Source organism: Nicrophorus vespilloides, unplaced genomic scaffold, assembly GCF_001412225.1.
Source record: "Nicrophorus vespilloides isolate i.1.1-1 unplaced genomic scaffold, Nicve_v1.0, whole genome shotgun sequence".
Classification (NCBI taxonomy): Eukaryota; Metazoa; Arthropoda; class Insecta; order Coleoptera; family Silphidae; genus Nicrophorus; species Nicrophorus vespilloides.
In genome coordinates this window covers 38,337-53,425 of record NW_017100089.1, presented here as the reverse complement: position 1 = coordinate 53,425, position 15,089 = coordinate 38,337, and the positions used below count along the sequence as shown (strand labels likewise).

The following is a 15,089-nucleotide window of genomic DNA, read 5'->3' as shown; positions in this document are numbered from 1 at the left end:
GATGAAATTCATAATAATGCAAATCTTTTCGATCAACAAATTTATTGATTATCTGCTATATCTTTTGCTATTTATTTAGAAGAAGAAAGGAATCATAGAAAATGTAAATGTTTCAAATACTGCAATACTTTGCATAGTTTTGCTTCAATCAGTCCGGATTCGCTATTGTACAGTTAGAACATTCGTAAACAGACTAAATAATTGAGCTAAATAAATTCTAAAAAATAATATACATCAATGATCATTGTGTTTTCTACATAGAGTAAAGTCTCTTTTTGTGCTGTTTCAAACAGTACGGACTATTAGCACTATAACCTCGAATAGTGCGGGTAATTACCGAAAATAATGAAATCATAAGGCTTAACAAAGTATCTATGGAATCAAAACACAACTAGAATTGATGAGAAACTATACATAGCTTTCCAATTCTAATGTTATTAATTTATGTTCAGTAATGGAACGTGCCAAGTAGGAAAATTATATAAAAATGTATCTAGAATCTAAATGCACGAAAATCCATTTAATTTCACCAAAAAAAAAACTAATGCCCGTATGGATTTGGAATCGCGCAACTGAACTGGCGCAAGGACAGAGATCAGCATTTTTTGGAGGACGAGAGCAAAATCTACGATAATTTTATTCTCGAAGCGATTCGTACGGATCCCATTTGACCTACCTCAACGCAAATAGCCTTAGAGCCGGAGCCGCACTTTTTGCGCCAGTTGCATCAATTTTTCATTCCTGCATCGATCTTAATAACGCTCTACCTTGAATGTAAACGAGTTCTCGGCAAAAACACCTTTGCGGATTAATATCACTGCAATTTAATTTACAATCTATCATACATACGAGATTAATATTTCTAGAGAGTCAGGTCAGTTCTTATTATAGTGTAATATGTACTGTCGACGAAATTAATCATTTTAAATGTAGAAAAGTTAAAATTAGTTAATTTTTCAATTAGTAAATAAATTGACAACAAAACTTTTAAGTTAAGATTGAGTTAATTCACTAATTTGAAATAATATTAATTATACACAGAAATAACTTATCTAATTTTGTACTTTCCTGATCTTTTTTTAAATAATGATTAGAAAAAGTAAACACACTATTTATACATTCTATTTTAGAAACGAGATTGCTAATATCTGTACTGTATTCAAAGTTTTCTCCGAAAAAATGCACTTGACATTGTCATAATTTCAGCGACGTATCGATAAGGCCTGTTTTTTTTTTCAAATGAGTTATATAATCTACCAAGGTCGAGGATACACACATTATTAACATATTTAGAGCTCAAATGAAATAATTAGTGTAAAAATAATGCCGATTAATTGATATAATTAATAACTGTGAAATCATATTTTTCAAAACGAATAAATAATTTAAAAAAAAAACAAATTAGCGTAATTAAAAATAAATGCAGTTATTATGTGTTTTAATTGACGTAATTTTATGTGTATTTATTCGAGATTTGTCTTCAATATTAAAATTTCGTGTCTGGTTTACATAATTAAATTAATTTTGTTTATTGAAGATATGTCCTTAACAATATTCAAATATTTTAAAGATGTTGCTAATGTAAAAGTTATGTAACAAACGATTTTGTTTTTGTGTAAGCAATTTTTGAATGTAAGTTTTTTTGTAATAAACCTTGGATCACGTTGAAAAATGGCCCGGTTATCTCATTATATAATAAATATATATATAAAAACACTCCGATTAGACTTCCTTGAAGCGTATAGTTTTAGCAATAGGCCGGATTATTTATATCTTTTTAGCATGAAAATAATACACGATTCAATTGAATGTTAATATTCAATTAGGTAAGAAGAAAAAAACCTTCGCGACGCAAAGCAACAAACACGAGCATAAATCTTGATGCAATTATATCTGTTATAGATTACATAATGCAAATGTGATTAAGTTGAATCTGAGTCACATAGAGAGAAGGAGAGATAGAAAAAAAACGTATCTGTTTACTTTTTTCCAGGAAACTTTACGAATATTGTTACAATTGATTTATCATCCATCGTGTTTTTAAAAATATTGATAACCCGACACCAAGGTAAATATTTATACAGTTTATCCAACTGAGGATGTACTTATTTTCTCGAGTCGAATTGCAAGTTCGAACACTTTGGCACAAAGTATTAACGCTAATGGGATTACATGTCCAAATGATGAACGTATGCTTGTATAAACATACACATAAAAAATAGCGTGCGTTTGAGTGCGTTACGCAACGAAAATGTGTGAGCGACAACTGGCGCACGCGTTGTATCCGAATATCCGTGATTCAAATCCCGCGATAACGGAACAATAAATATGAAAAATATAAATAAACATGACGGTCGTGATAATTTCCCCTTGACGGAAACGCCAATGCTGGAATAAAATAAAAATGTACGTGCAAAAAAAATCGTATACAAATGAAGCGATGGCAACAGCAGGAGAAATAAAACAAAAACGAGCGTTACGTAACAGCGTAAACCATCGTCGTTACGTAACGGTGATATCTGTGGTGCTCGGGGGGTGAAATCGTAGAGTGCGATTGATAATTGGTGGAAAATCAAAGAAACTGGTGTAGTTATTCTGTCTCTGTATATATATATATCTATATAGTTAGTGTAGTTTAGTAAGTAAGTGAGCGGTTACGTGAGCGTCGCGCGCGTTATCGTGCGCTCCGTGCACGATACTATCATGCCGTTGCATAACAATCGGAATGTGTGTGTTTAAATAAATAATTGCCGCCGTTATTATGTTAATTGATTTTTATATACGTCTATATATATATATACAGTGTACGTGCATATGTATAATACACAGACACACGATTCATGCTGGAAAATGCATCCGACGATTACGCAACCGTTGCTCTCGAGGAGCCGCTCCTCCGACTATTTCTGAAGACGCGCACGCGGCCAAACTAAACAAGGACACCGGTCACGGTGCTCATCATCCGCGAAAGTACAACGAACACAAAGATATTACAAACTCTTTTTTTTAAAAGGTTTTCTTGCTAATTGACCATCGACAAACGAAGTCAAAACACCGTTAAGATTCTTGTCTGAATGCAAAATTAACTTAATCATTTTGTATAAAAAAATTGTATTTATTCTCAAAATGTTAAACTACATCATTACAAATTAATAACATAATAATAATATAAACATTACACGATTACTATTTGTAAATCATCTTCCTTTTCTTAAATCTTCAATCTTTTCTAACACCTTTGATCTTCCATCTTTAGCAAACCATATTTGGTATAACTAGTTACATCCGCTTCATTTAATTGTAGCATCATCTGCAGATCGTTTATAAAGTACTTCAAATTTGTCCGAATGTGAAGATTATGTTAGTTGGATTACTCAGAAAGTAACTCAAGTATCCATGACTACCATAAATTAATTTGCATGTACGTGAACTTGTTCATGACATGTATCCAAAACTAGTTTCTCAACTACTTGTCTCAAAAACTTGTTATACAACTTTATATTAAAAGTTTATTGGTATTAACTATGGTCCTTTATCATAGTACGTGTCTATGATTATTTTTATAGAACTTCTAAAAGTTAGTGGTATACATCAATCTTAAGACTAGCTTCTCAAATACTACCACCTGTCTCAAGAACTAGTTATTCATGTCAGTCTTTTATTTCAACTTTAGATTAAAAGTGTATTGGAAATAGCAGTTCTTTAAGAAAAGTTTCACAACTTTCTTGAACTTTATCTGAAAACAAAGTATTGTTACAAATATGGGTTTAACTATGCTCCTTTATCATAGCATGTGTCTACTATAATTATTTCTAAAGAACTTCTCCAAGTTGGTGGTAACATCAATCTTAAGTATTTCTCAAGTATTAGCACTTGTCTCAAGAACTAACGTCGACCTTTCATTACAACTTTAGATTAAAAGAGTATTGGAAATAGGAGTTCTTTAAGAAAAGTTTCACAACTTTCAACATAGCACGTATTTGCTATGATTATTTCTAAAGAACTTTTACAAGTTAGTAGTATACATTAATCTTATGACTATTTTCTTAAGTACTACTAGCACTTGTCTCAATGTCAGTCTTTTAAGTCAACTTTAGATTACATTTTTCTTGGAAATAGCAGTTCTCTAAGAAAAGTTTCACAGCTTTCTTGAACTTTATCTGAAAACAAAGTATTGTTAGAAATATGGGTTTAACTATGCTACTTTATCACAGCACGTGCGTACTATGATTATTTCTAAAGAACTTCAACAAGTTGGTGGTACACATCAATCTTAAGGCTAATTTCTGAAGTACTTTCACTTGTCTCAAGAACTAGTTATTCATGTCAGACTTTTATGTCAACTTTAGATTAAAAGTTTATAGCAGTTCCTTAAGAAAAAAATCACAACTTTCTTACTAGAACTTTATCTGAAAACAAAGTATTATTACAAATATGGGTTTAACTATGCTCCTTTATCAAAGCATGTGTCTACTATGATTATTTCTAAAGAACTTCTCCAAGTTGGTGGTAACATCAATCTTAAGTATTTCTCAAGTATTAGCACTTGTCTCAAGAACTAACGTCGACCTTTCATTTCAACTTTAGATTAAAAGTGTATTGGAAATAGGAGTTCTTTAAGAAAAGTTTCACAACTCTCAACATAGTAAGTATTTGCTATAATTATTTCTAAAGAACTTCTACAAGTTGGTGTTATAAATTAATCTTAGAACTATTTTCTTAAGTACTACTAGCACTTGTCTCAATGTCAGTCTTTTAAGTCTACTTTAGATTAAATTTTTCTTGGAAATAGCAGTTCTCTAAGAAAAGTTTCACAACTTTCTTTCTAGATCAAGCAAAATTGTTATTACATCATTGTACTTCTATCGCCCATCCACGCAGCATCTAAACAGTGCGTTGCTTAACCTTCGTAAGCATCAGAAATAAAGCGGAGAGCAACGAAATAAAATGCGTGGAACAACAATGTAAAATCGCGCGAGAATCAGCCGATGCTAAAATTAGCGTCCGATTTATGGCACCGAAATTTCCGCATTTTAATTCCGTCCTCACCTACCTCTTGCTGTCCGTCGTCCCCACCAGATAGATACACATTATCATCCGTCCTCCTCACTCAAGACCGGCGACGTCTTACGCAATCCTTCTTGTTCTTCTATTATTTCTTCGATGCTCTACCGAAATAGTTCGTCCACGACAACTCGCCATTTCCATTGCACCCTTCGATCGTGAAGGAATCCGAGAAACGCACCCACACCGGAGCCATCCTCTCTAATTATAGCTCGCAGCATCTGGTCTCATTGTTCGTCTAACTCTCTGATTCATCCGAAAGACCCCCAGAGTCGTCCGTCGTCTTGGCCACGCGCGTTCATTTAACGGACAATTAACTTTCATATCCATCCGTCAACTTGTCCATTGTCCAAGCTAATTTCCCATTAACATTCGCAAACCGTAAACACATAATCCACAACGAAAACACCGTTCCATAATACCGAGATTACATAAGTTTAAAAAAAAACTAGTTAAATATCAATGTCGATTCCATAAATATAAATCACACTCATTATGTTTAATCATTGTCAAGCAATCATATGGCATTTCCAATGGTTTCTATTTTATTACATAATAGATTTATTGTTACATTTGTTTATTTCATTCGTACGAATCAATTCAAGCACTATAATAAACACTTGTTGACATTTTTGAAAATTAAATTGAATTTAAATAAAAAAACAAACAAAAAAATCTTCGATCGAATATGAATTAATTGTAGAAAGAAACATATTACGGTTAATATGAGCCACGATATTACCGTACTAGGAAATACCGTAATGATCAAGGTATTATTATAATGAGTTTTAATAAAAAATGTGCTGCAACAACACGTTTACAGTAGAAAAAAAAACATTATCCAATAATTACATAATACATGAGTAATTACGTCAAATTTATGTATAAAATATCCAATTTTATATCAAAATATTTGGAAAACGCATTTTCATATCAATCACATTTAACATATTTGAAAATAAAGTACTTAAAACAAATATAATCATTATGTAGCATTTGTAATTATGTAACGTATTAAAATTCATGTCGATAAATAATCTTGTTATACTGATTTAAGATACTTTATAGTGTATATATGTATAATAATAGTTTATTTATTACTTTCATTATGAAACTAATAAAACACACGCATAATTTACATAATATTCTTTGTTTCAGTAATTTTTTTTTTAAATCACTTTAAATTAATTATATTAATCATAAATCTGTTCAATCCAAGAACTAATTTTCTTGATAATACTAAATGTACAAAACACAAAAGAAAAAAACAATTAAATGAAGAAAAAAATACATTATAATTATGAATGAGACAATTCATAGAATTATACAATCATGTAACACAGGAGAAGAAAAAATGCGCAGATGATTATTCCGATTGAACGATTTGCGAGCGTTGGGCAAAACCGCGTTGCGCAAACAATACGCTGATTACACACGTACAGCTGAACGTGCGGCGCATATCAGTGGGTTGATACGAAAGTTCAAACAAAAATGTCAATCTAGAAAATTGTACATTTTTCAGGTGACATTATAAATCAATATTAACCACTCGAATTGCAATCATTGTAATAGACAGAAGATTTTTGTTGAATTATACATTTTTTTTAGATTAAATTTTAGATTCCAATTACTCCTACTTGTTGAGATAACTAAATAATCTAAAAAAATAATAATTTCCTACTTCAATTTCTAACTTTATTCAAATCAATGTTTTTGGCCAATTATTTACTAACAAATTGTATTATAAAAGAATACGTAAGTTTGTATAGTTAAATTCTAATTATATAATGGATATTCCATTTGCTCCATTTGTATTTGTAAAAAACTTTTCCAAGTTAGTGGTACACATTTGTCTCAAGAACTAGGTATTCGTGTCAGTCTTCTATATCAAATTTAGATTAAAAGTGTATTGGAAATAGCAGTTCTTTAAGAAAAGTTTCTCAACTTTCTTGAACTTTGTATATGTAAATGTATGCATTAATTTTAAGACTAGTTTCTTAACTACTAGTCTCAAGAACTAGTTATTCATCTTAGTTTTTTTATGTCAACTTTAGATTAAAAGTTTATTGAAAATAGCAGTTCTTTAAGAAAAGTTTCTCAACTTTCTTGAACTTTGTATATGTAAATGTATGCATCAATCTTAAGACTAGTTTCTTAAGTACTAGTCTCAAGAACTAGTTATTCATGTCAGTTTTTTATGTCAACATTAGATTAAAAGTTTATTGAAAATAGCAGTTCTTTAAGAAAAACTTCACAACTTTCTTGAACTTTATCTGAAAATAACATATTGTTATAAATATGGGTTTAACTATTCTACTTTGGCCAATTATTGTCTAAAATAATTGTATTATAAAAGAATACGTAAGAGTGTATAATTAAATTCCAATTATATAATGGATATTCCAAAATAATTGCTCCATTTGTATATTTCTTTGTAAGAGAAGTTCGCATTTTTCAGTGTTTGAAATCGAATTTCCTTGTTGAACCCAATCAATTCGAAATTTCGCTTTGCGCGACGTTCAGAAGGAGAGAAAGGAAGGAAGAAAGGAAAAAGAAATAATAAAAAAAAATCGGATTGCGTCCGTCGCTGTTATGAGACAACAATGATGTAACATTAACATATTGCGGGTGAAATTAATAGACCGAGAGCGTTGCGGATATTTCAACGCCTGCACAGAGCAGCGCTCCTTCAATTGACCTAAATCGCACAGCGAACGAACGAACGAATGAACGAACCCTTCGACACCGGCAGATGCAGAGACCGCTGCTCTAAGGAAACCGGTATTACACAACGACCAGATGTGACGCAAAGAGTTCTTTCTACCGGCGTATACTTATCAATGAAATTACAAAGAGACATTCTTCTACGGAAACTCCTATCGAGAAGCTGTGACGCATGCAGCAGCATCACCATCGACTTGCCGCATCGCAACAGACCGCTTGCTTTACGTTTAATCTGCATTTTATTGCGGAGCTTACTCCTACCATCGTCCAGTCGCGAAACAACAATGAACACATACTGTTATCTAATTCATTAAAAACTACACACGTGCGTAGGATAGAGCAGGAGATCGAAATATATATATATACATAATAGAGAGAAGAAAAAAAAAACTAGTTACACTGTAATTCACGTGTTACCAGGCGACTTTAATTTATTACCCTACTCCTGCATTATTCATGCACGATTTAGCATGGAGGTGTAATGTAATAGCGTTTGAAGTTTTTACATTTTTATTTCCGTTTGGGAAAAACGCGATTGATAAGAACGGATTTTTTTGTTTAGAGGAAACGCGCGTCATTGAAATTAGTTACCAAGCTCGTAATTAAATCGGATTTTTCATTATTGAAATCCGTTATCTGAGAAGATTATCGATCTTCGCTTTCCTGCATATTGCAACATTCCAATGTCAGTCTAGCGTCGTTTGTTTATTTTATTGCATTTCCCCTTATCTCCTGATCCAAAGCATACTCTCATTATTCCACTTATCTTACGGCACGTTTCCTGGAATCCCGATCGAAATTACGATGAATAAATAACGGAAAACAATCGAAATATTTACGTAATCACAACCGTTTCGCGTGCTTGTTAGTTAAAATTCTTTCAGTTACTTCATTTCATTCTCAGAACTTAATTATATAATAAACAAAAATCTCTTGAAATTTAATTGAAATCATTCGTAATATTGAATCATTTCCACAAGGGTGGCCAAATTGGAGCGAAGCCAATTCTCGAATGTATTCATTCATATTTCGGGGAAACATGTATTCATGGTTTCCCGAAAGCTAGAGCCGAAATTACGCAATGGTTACAAGCAATCGCTTCCTTCGACGTTGCGCAACTAGCAATTATATTTAACAATGCAGAAGGGACGACGACCGAAATGTTTCTGCCCGAAATAATTACATAGTAAAAACCTCACGAAATTTGAGCTGCACGCATTGTTTTTTTTTTCTTTCTTACACTGATTTTGTACTTTAAACGGTGAATCATGAAGTTTCTTTGAGTCAGCACACTAAACTAGCTCATTAACATTACATTATCACTTTGAAACCGACATATTTTAACATGCATCACCAAGTAAATTTACAGTTTACATAAATTAAGGGTTATAAAAGTTAATGATAGTTAATTTCGAATTACTTGATGAACAGTTTGTGACCAATGTCAAGGATAAGTTGTTAAGCACCTTAATGTTTAGCATTGAATCAGCTCTAATTCTAATTGCATTTGAACAGGAGCAGAACAGTTCCAATTATAATTCAGCTATTACCAATCAAAAGCTCATTATGTTACTGTTATATTGAACAGATCAAAGGATCAAATGATGATTGGTTAATTTGTGTTTTCTTTGTTGAAGACACAATTTGCAATTATTATCATTACTTTTACTGGCATGAAATATCATTCCTCATCGATGATTTATTTATTGTTACAATTTGTATATTAACATCACCTTATTCACTCGTTCGTTCATTATAAACAAATGTATACGTACTATTCATGTTTATACGTTTATAATTTACATCAATTCATTAACCATTCATATAATCTACTTATTTACAAGTATTTAGATCATATTCTATCATGTATTCAAAGTTTTTAATTCATTTTATTTAAATAAACTTCCAAAGGTTACTTTTCTGTCCAATTATTGAAAATTATTGACAAAAAAAAAATCTTATTTAGTATTGAATCTGATGGAAAAATTCTCAAAAACTTGTGATCAATATATAACAGCTAATTTCTATTGATTTATTGAAATATACACATTAAATTTTGCAGTTGCGTTTCTTATGCATATGCAACGATGGATTTACTATCTAGGTCAATGGAGATATAACAGGCAATATTGTAGGCTGCATTTATTAAGTTGGTTTATAGCCTTCATGATATTTAATTATAATTTCTAAACAGCGATAACTAGCAGCAAATGCCATTGTTAACTTGATTGGTAAATAGATGTTCATTACATAATAGGTATTATGTTGAAAAAATGTAACACTAGAAAATATCATTGTATTTGCTCCAACTTGTCAATGTTTGTCAAACGTAACTTTCCAATTGGAAACATTAATGAATATTGTAATAATTTCAGCTACATTTGTAAACGATATTACATAACATATATGCGACATTAAGAATTCTTGCTCAAGTAAATCTTATTCAATTTGTCCTAAGTTGGGAAAGGCCTATTGTAAACAGTCGAAAATATCAAACCGTATAGTTTGGAAATTTAGTCCTTCCGCCATGTTTGTAAGTTATATTACATAATATGATGTTTGAACTGTTACCTAAGAAAATCTCATTCTATTTGTCATAAATTGGCAAACGAAGTTAGTCGTTTGTAAGCTGTCAACTTAACAGCTGGAAACTATTTTTTTTATATTTGGCGTAATTATTCCATGTTTCTAAATTACATTATGTAGTGTTAATATCTACTTCTCTAAACATTATCTCTATTTGTCCAGTGTTGGCGTATGGTGCAAATGATTTGCAATCCATCTTTTGTTAAACATTAATCGATACTGTCATCCATCGGCCATGTTTGTAAATTACGTTACATAACATCTGTGATGTCAAGACGCGCTACATTAGAAAATTTAATTGTATTCATTGGTCTTTTATTGTCATCTTCAATTTGGAAAAATGGACATTTGTTCAAGGTGAAGAATTCAAATTCAGGATAGGCTTGAATATAAATGACCTAGGTCAATAAAGATGTAAGTGAGGTTGTTGGTGAGTGACGTACATTACTTTGTAGACGTTTTTGTTGTAATATTTAATCAGATTATTGTTTCATTACCAAATACTGCAATGCATTCGCTTTGGGGCAAGAACTGTGTAAATATAAACAAAAACGAGACGGGAGGAAAAAATGACGTGCGTATATTTTGGAAAGGAATGTTATTTTTAAAAAATGCGATTAGAGTGTGTTTGTGTCTGTCTGGTCTGGTGGAGAGTTGAGTGGTCGGACTGTGTGTGTGTGTGTGTTGTTGGTAAACAGAGAGGAGAGTGTTCATGTCTGGTGGTATTTTTACATGCGCTCGTTACCTTTGTGTAAATCCCTCCACTTGGAGACGACATCCTGGACGAGAACGTTGGCGGCCCTCAGGTAACCCAACTCTACGTTACAGATGGTGCACGTCATATCCATGTTATCCAGACACTGGACGCAGAAAGTGTGTCCGCACTCTGCGGTCATCGGCGTCGACAGCGTCCGTCTGCAAAGAGGACATCTGAAGAGGTCGCATCCGCTGTAGACGGCGTCCGCAGCTTCAGCAGCCTCAAAGAGAGCCGCAGTCGTCGCTGCCACCACAGCCTTCTCTTGAGCGCTCGCATTCCTCAGCATCCTCGACGTCCTGCCGACGCTCCGACGAGCCGCACCACCAACCACCATTAACTCATCCATAGTATTAATACTAGTCCTGCTGCTGCAGCTACTTGCGATGATGATGATGTTGTTCCTGCTACTCCTAATACCCGACTATTGCACGTCGATGATTACACACACCCGAACACCGCGAGGGAGGAGACTGAGCTCGATTGCGCAAGCCAGGCCCGGGAAAGACCTGGGGTTGATCGGATGATGTGCCTTCTGCTGCTGTCGCCGCTCTCCCGCCCTTACATAACAGGTGGCGGCGGCGTCGTCGTCGTTATTGTTGTCACTCTTATAAATACAAATATCACTGTCTTCCTCTAAATCTCAACTCTTCAACCCTTGTGTTGTGTCACTGTTCCTGTCTCGCTTCAGATCGCAAGTCCTGGTATCGCGTCGTCTCTCTTCTGCCCCGGTTATGCAATAGTCCCGCTGTCTGCTATGTTGTGCGGTGGTCGCACGCTCTCGTAACTAGTTGCGACGAGGATCGCGCGGTTTCTGCCGTCGTGAGGACGGTCTATAGGCTGTGCTGTCAGGATGAACGCGCACGCACGTGTGCGATATCGACTGGCGCGCGCGCTACAAGCAGTCGAAACGTTCGGAAATGCGCGAGATCTGGACTATGCGAAGCGCAGCTTGCGACTGCGACGCGCATCCTTCGTCCTCCAGGACTGCACGAAAACCACCGTGGGGTATCCTAGGTGCTACGACGGGCACCCAGTTTGCTGGGAATCGTAGCAAATCGATACGCCTCCAATGTAGACCCAGGTCCAGGTATCCCGTACTTGGCAGAAAATCGATCGTCGTCTGTTGAGCAGCCAACAGTCGGTGCATCCAGAAGGTTCCAGAACAACAACAACAATAATAACAACAGCAGTAAATGATTCCACTATTACAGCTTGTCAACAAAATCTATTTGAATCGCCAGGCAACGCCCAACAGATGTCTGGGATCTAAAAAGAATAATATTACAAATTTACAAATAATGAATTATAATTTATAGATTGTCTCACTACAAAACATATTTGTTTAGTTTCAAAAAGCTTAGCATTTCCAACAATTGCTGCCTTTCCATTGATTCCACTTATCGGCATTACCACTTCCTTGTATTTTTGCTGATAAGACACGACTTCAGCTCCTTCATGTATGATATTTGTGATGACGACCAAACATGACATTTGTATTACTTTAATCAATGTTGCTCATTATTTTCACCTACAAATTACATTCAGATTATGACCAAACATTACACATAACATCTATTTGCAACAACTTCACAAACAACTTGTAGTTACGTACTGCTTATCGCCTTGATTTTTTGAATTCCGATGAGATTTCAGGACCTTTACTACCCTGATGAAAACAAATGAACGCTAGCATAACTTGACATTTGTATTGCTTTTGAATAAATGTTATTCGCATTTCATTTTTATGAGATTGCGCATAAGCTGTACCACGCAATGCGCACATGATGTACGTGCAACTTGACAAATTACTTTTACTTGCACAATTCAAATGGAACAGGTACTTGGAAACAAATATTTCTATCGCCCATATAAACAACAAACTGTTACTTCAGTTGGTAGCCATGCCAGCACAGCATACTCATTTTATTTTTGTTAAAACACAATAAAAAAAACAAAATTTTATTATTGACAACTAATACAAACTTATTATATAACAATTCGTATTAATTATACACTTCATATTTACTCTCACCTATCTTTATGACATATCCAGCAAAAAGCAAATGCAAGTGATGCAAAATAAAAACGTTACAAACCAAAACGCAATTAATCTTTGTTGCGAACTATGATAATGCTGTTAGAGAAATCTAATTACGCTAAAACGTAACATTATTTTTATAAATATTATTATATATTCATGTTTTGAGAACTTGCAATGTCGACGTGCAACCTGCGTCCTCTTGGGCTGTACAGAAATCACCCGATCTTTACCGAGAACCTAGTTTATTAGGAATCGAGGCAAATCAATATACGTAACCAAAGTAGACCCAGGTTCAGGTTCTTGGCAGAAAATCGATACACGTGTCCGAACGATTGACTTCTATTCAGCATCCATAAATCAACGCATCCAAGAAATATCAGAATACCAACAACATTTAACAATATTACAATTTGTTGACACACCGAACGACATTCATATGTCAGATATCAGAGAAAATCTGGTCAACGGTTACTAAAATCTACAATTATGAAGCACATTGTTAAAAGACGTCATCTTTATAAATTGTCTTGTTACAGAATACGTTTATTATTAATATGATCATGTCATTCCTGTCAACATATTAAATATATGTCAAATTATGACATAAGACATGACATATTGTCATACATGACTAATTACTTGTCAAGTACTTGTATCATAATCTAAAATAATGTACATCTTTGTATTACATAACAAATACAATTCTATATACGTTTTTATTTCACTAACGCGTTGTTCTTTCCACGCATCCTACAAAAATAAATGCATTACGCAACAATTGGACCATATCAAATTTAAACGAAGAAAGCGTTATTTATACGTACCTGATCCATCTAAATTAAGATTTACGTGGAGGCCGACTGGTCGGACGATGTTGGACATGTCTGCGAACACATATGCAGCGATACTTTTTCAGCCAAACGGCACTGACATTAAATCATTTGTTTTGCCATAACTGTCAACCCGTTGTGTCTATAGCTAAAATTACATTACGACGATGCAGTCATTCACATCTGAATGAAGTGCACGCCTCTCCGATTCCACTGTTATGAAACGTCTGATATCTTTTTGAAATGGAAACTAAGTTCGAAATTACTATTATTTTCGTATTTTCATGACGATTTTAATGACTGGCACAGTTTTTTTTAAAGGTGTGTGTATTACGCATGATTCACCTGTGACTAACTTCAGGAACAATTTTTTTAGGTCGTCTTCGACATTAAATAATTATTAATATTTTTTTTTAGTCGTTCCGCTCCAAAACTTCACCCCAACATTAATTATTTATATAACATCTATTAACCTACTTTTATAAAAAAAAAAAGAACTGCACATAATATGTTCATAAAGTTTATTTTTATGTTAGATTTGTCTGAATGCATTTATATTACAATTACATAATTAATTGTTAATGTCTTTAAAAACTTATCTAATCATACATTTCAAATTACTCATTAAATATTATTATTATTTTCAAGCAATTTGTAACGTCTTCTGAGTAGAAGACTTGAAGCAATTTAACCAGAAGCAATTTGTAAAAAGTATATATTAAAAAATCGCCGCTCAAAATTAATCATATTAATACAAAGTAATTTTACTTACGCAGATGTTCGAGACTTTCGTCGATACATATAATAATTTTTTTTTTGTATGTATGAAATAAATGATCAAAATTAAAAGATCCTCGGTGAAAGGGTTTGAGAGAAAGGCTATTATAATGATATACTGCGTCCACTTAGTCGCAGCTATTAAACTTATTGCAGAATTGCTCATTTCGTCGAACATGCATATGAATCAAATACCATTCGAATGCAACGATTTTCCAGTTACATAAACACCAGAGATATTTTCTTTTGAATGAATGTAATTTGGACATGCATCTATTTGTTTTGGAAGCGATTAATGAATTCTAAGCAT

General features: G+C 33.4%; 1 protein-coding gene across 1 annotated transcript in view; it reads right to left on the bottom strand.

Moving 5' to 3' along the window:
• LOC108567550 (LON peptidase N-terminal domain and RING finger protein 3) overlaps positions 1-12,095 on the bottom strand; it is a 34,563-nt gene extending 22,468 nt beyond the window's left edge. The window contains exon 1 of the mRNA XM_017928089.1: positions 11,120-12,095. Coding sequence (XP_017783578.1) covers positions 11,120-11,477 — 358 coding nt within the window. The 5' untranslated portion in view covers positions 11,478-12,095. The remainder of the gene's footprint in view (positions 1-11,119) is intronic.
• Positions 12,096-15,089: the final 2,994 nt, after the last annotated feature.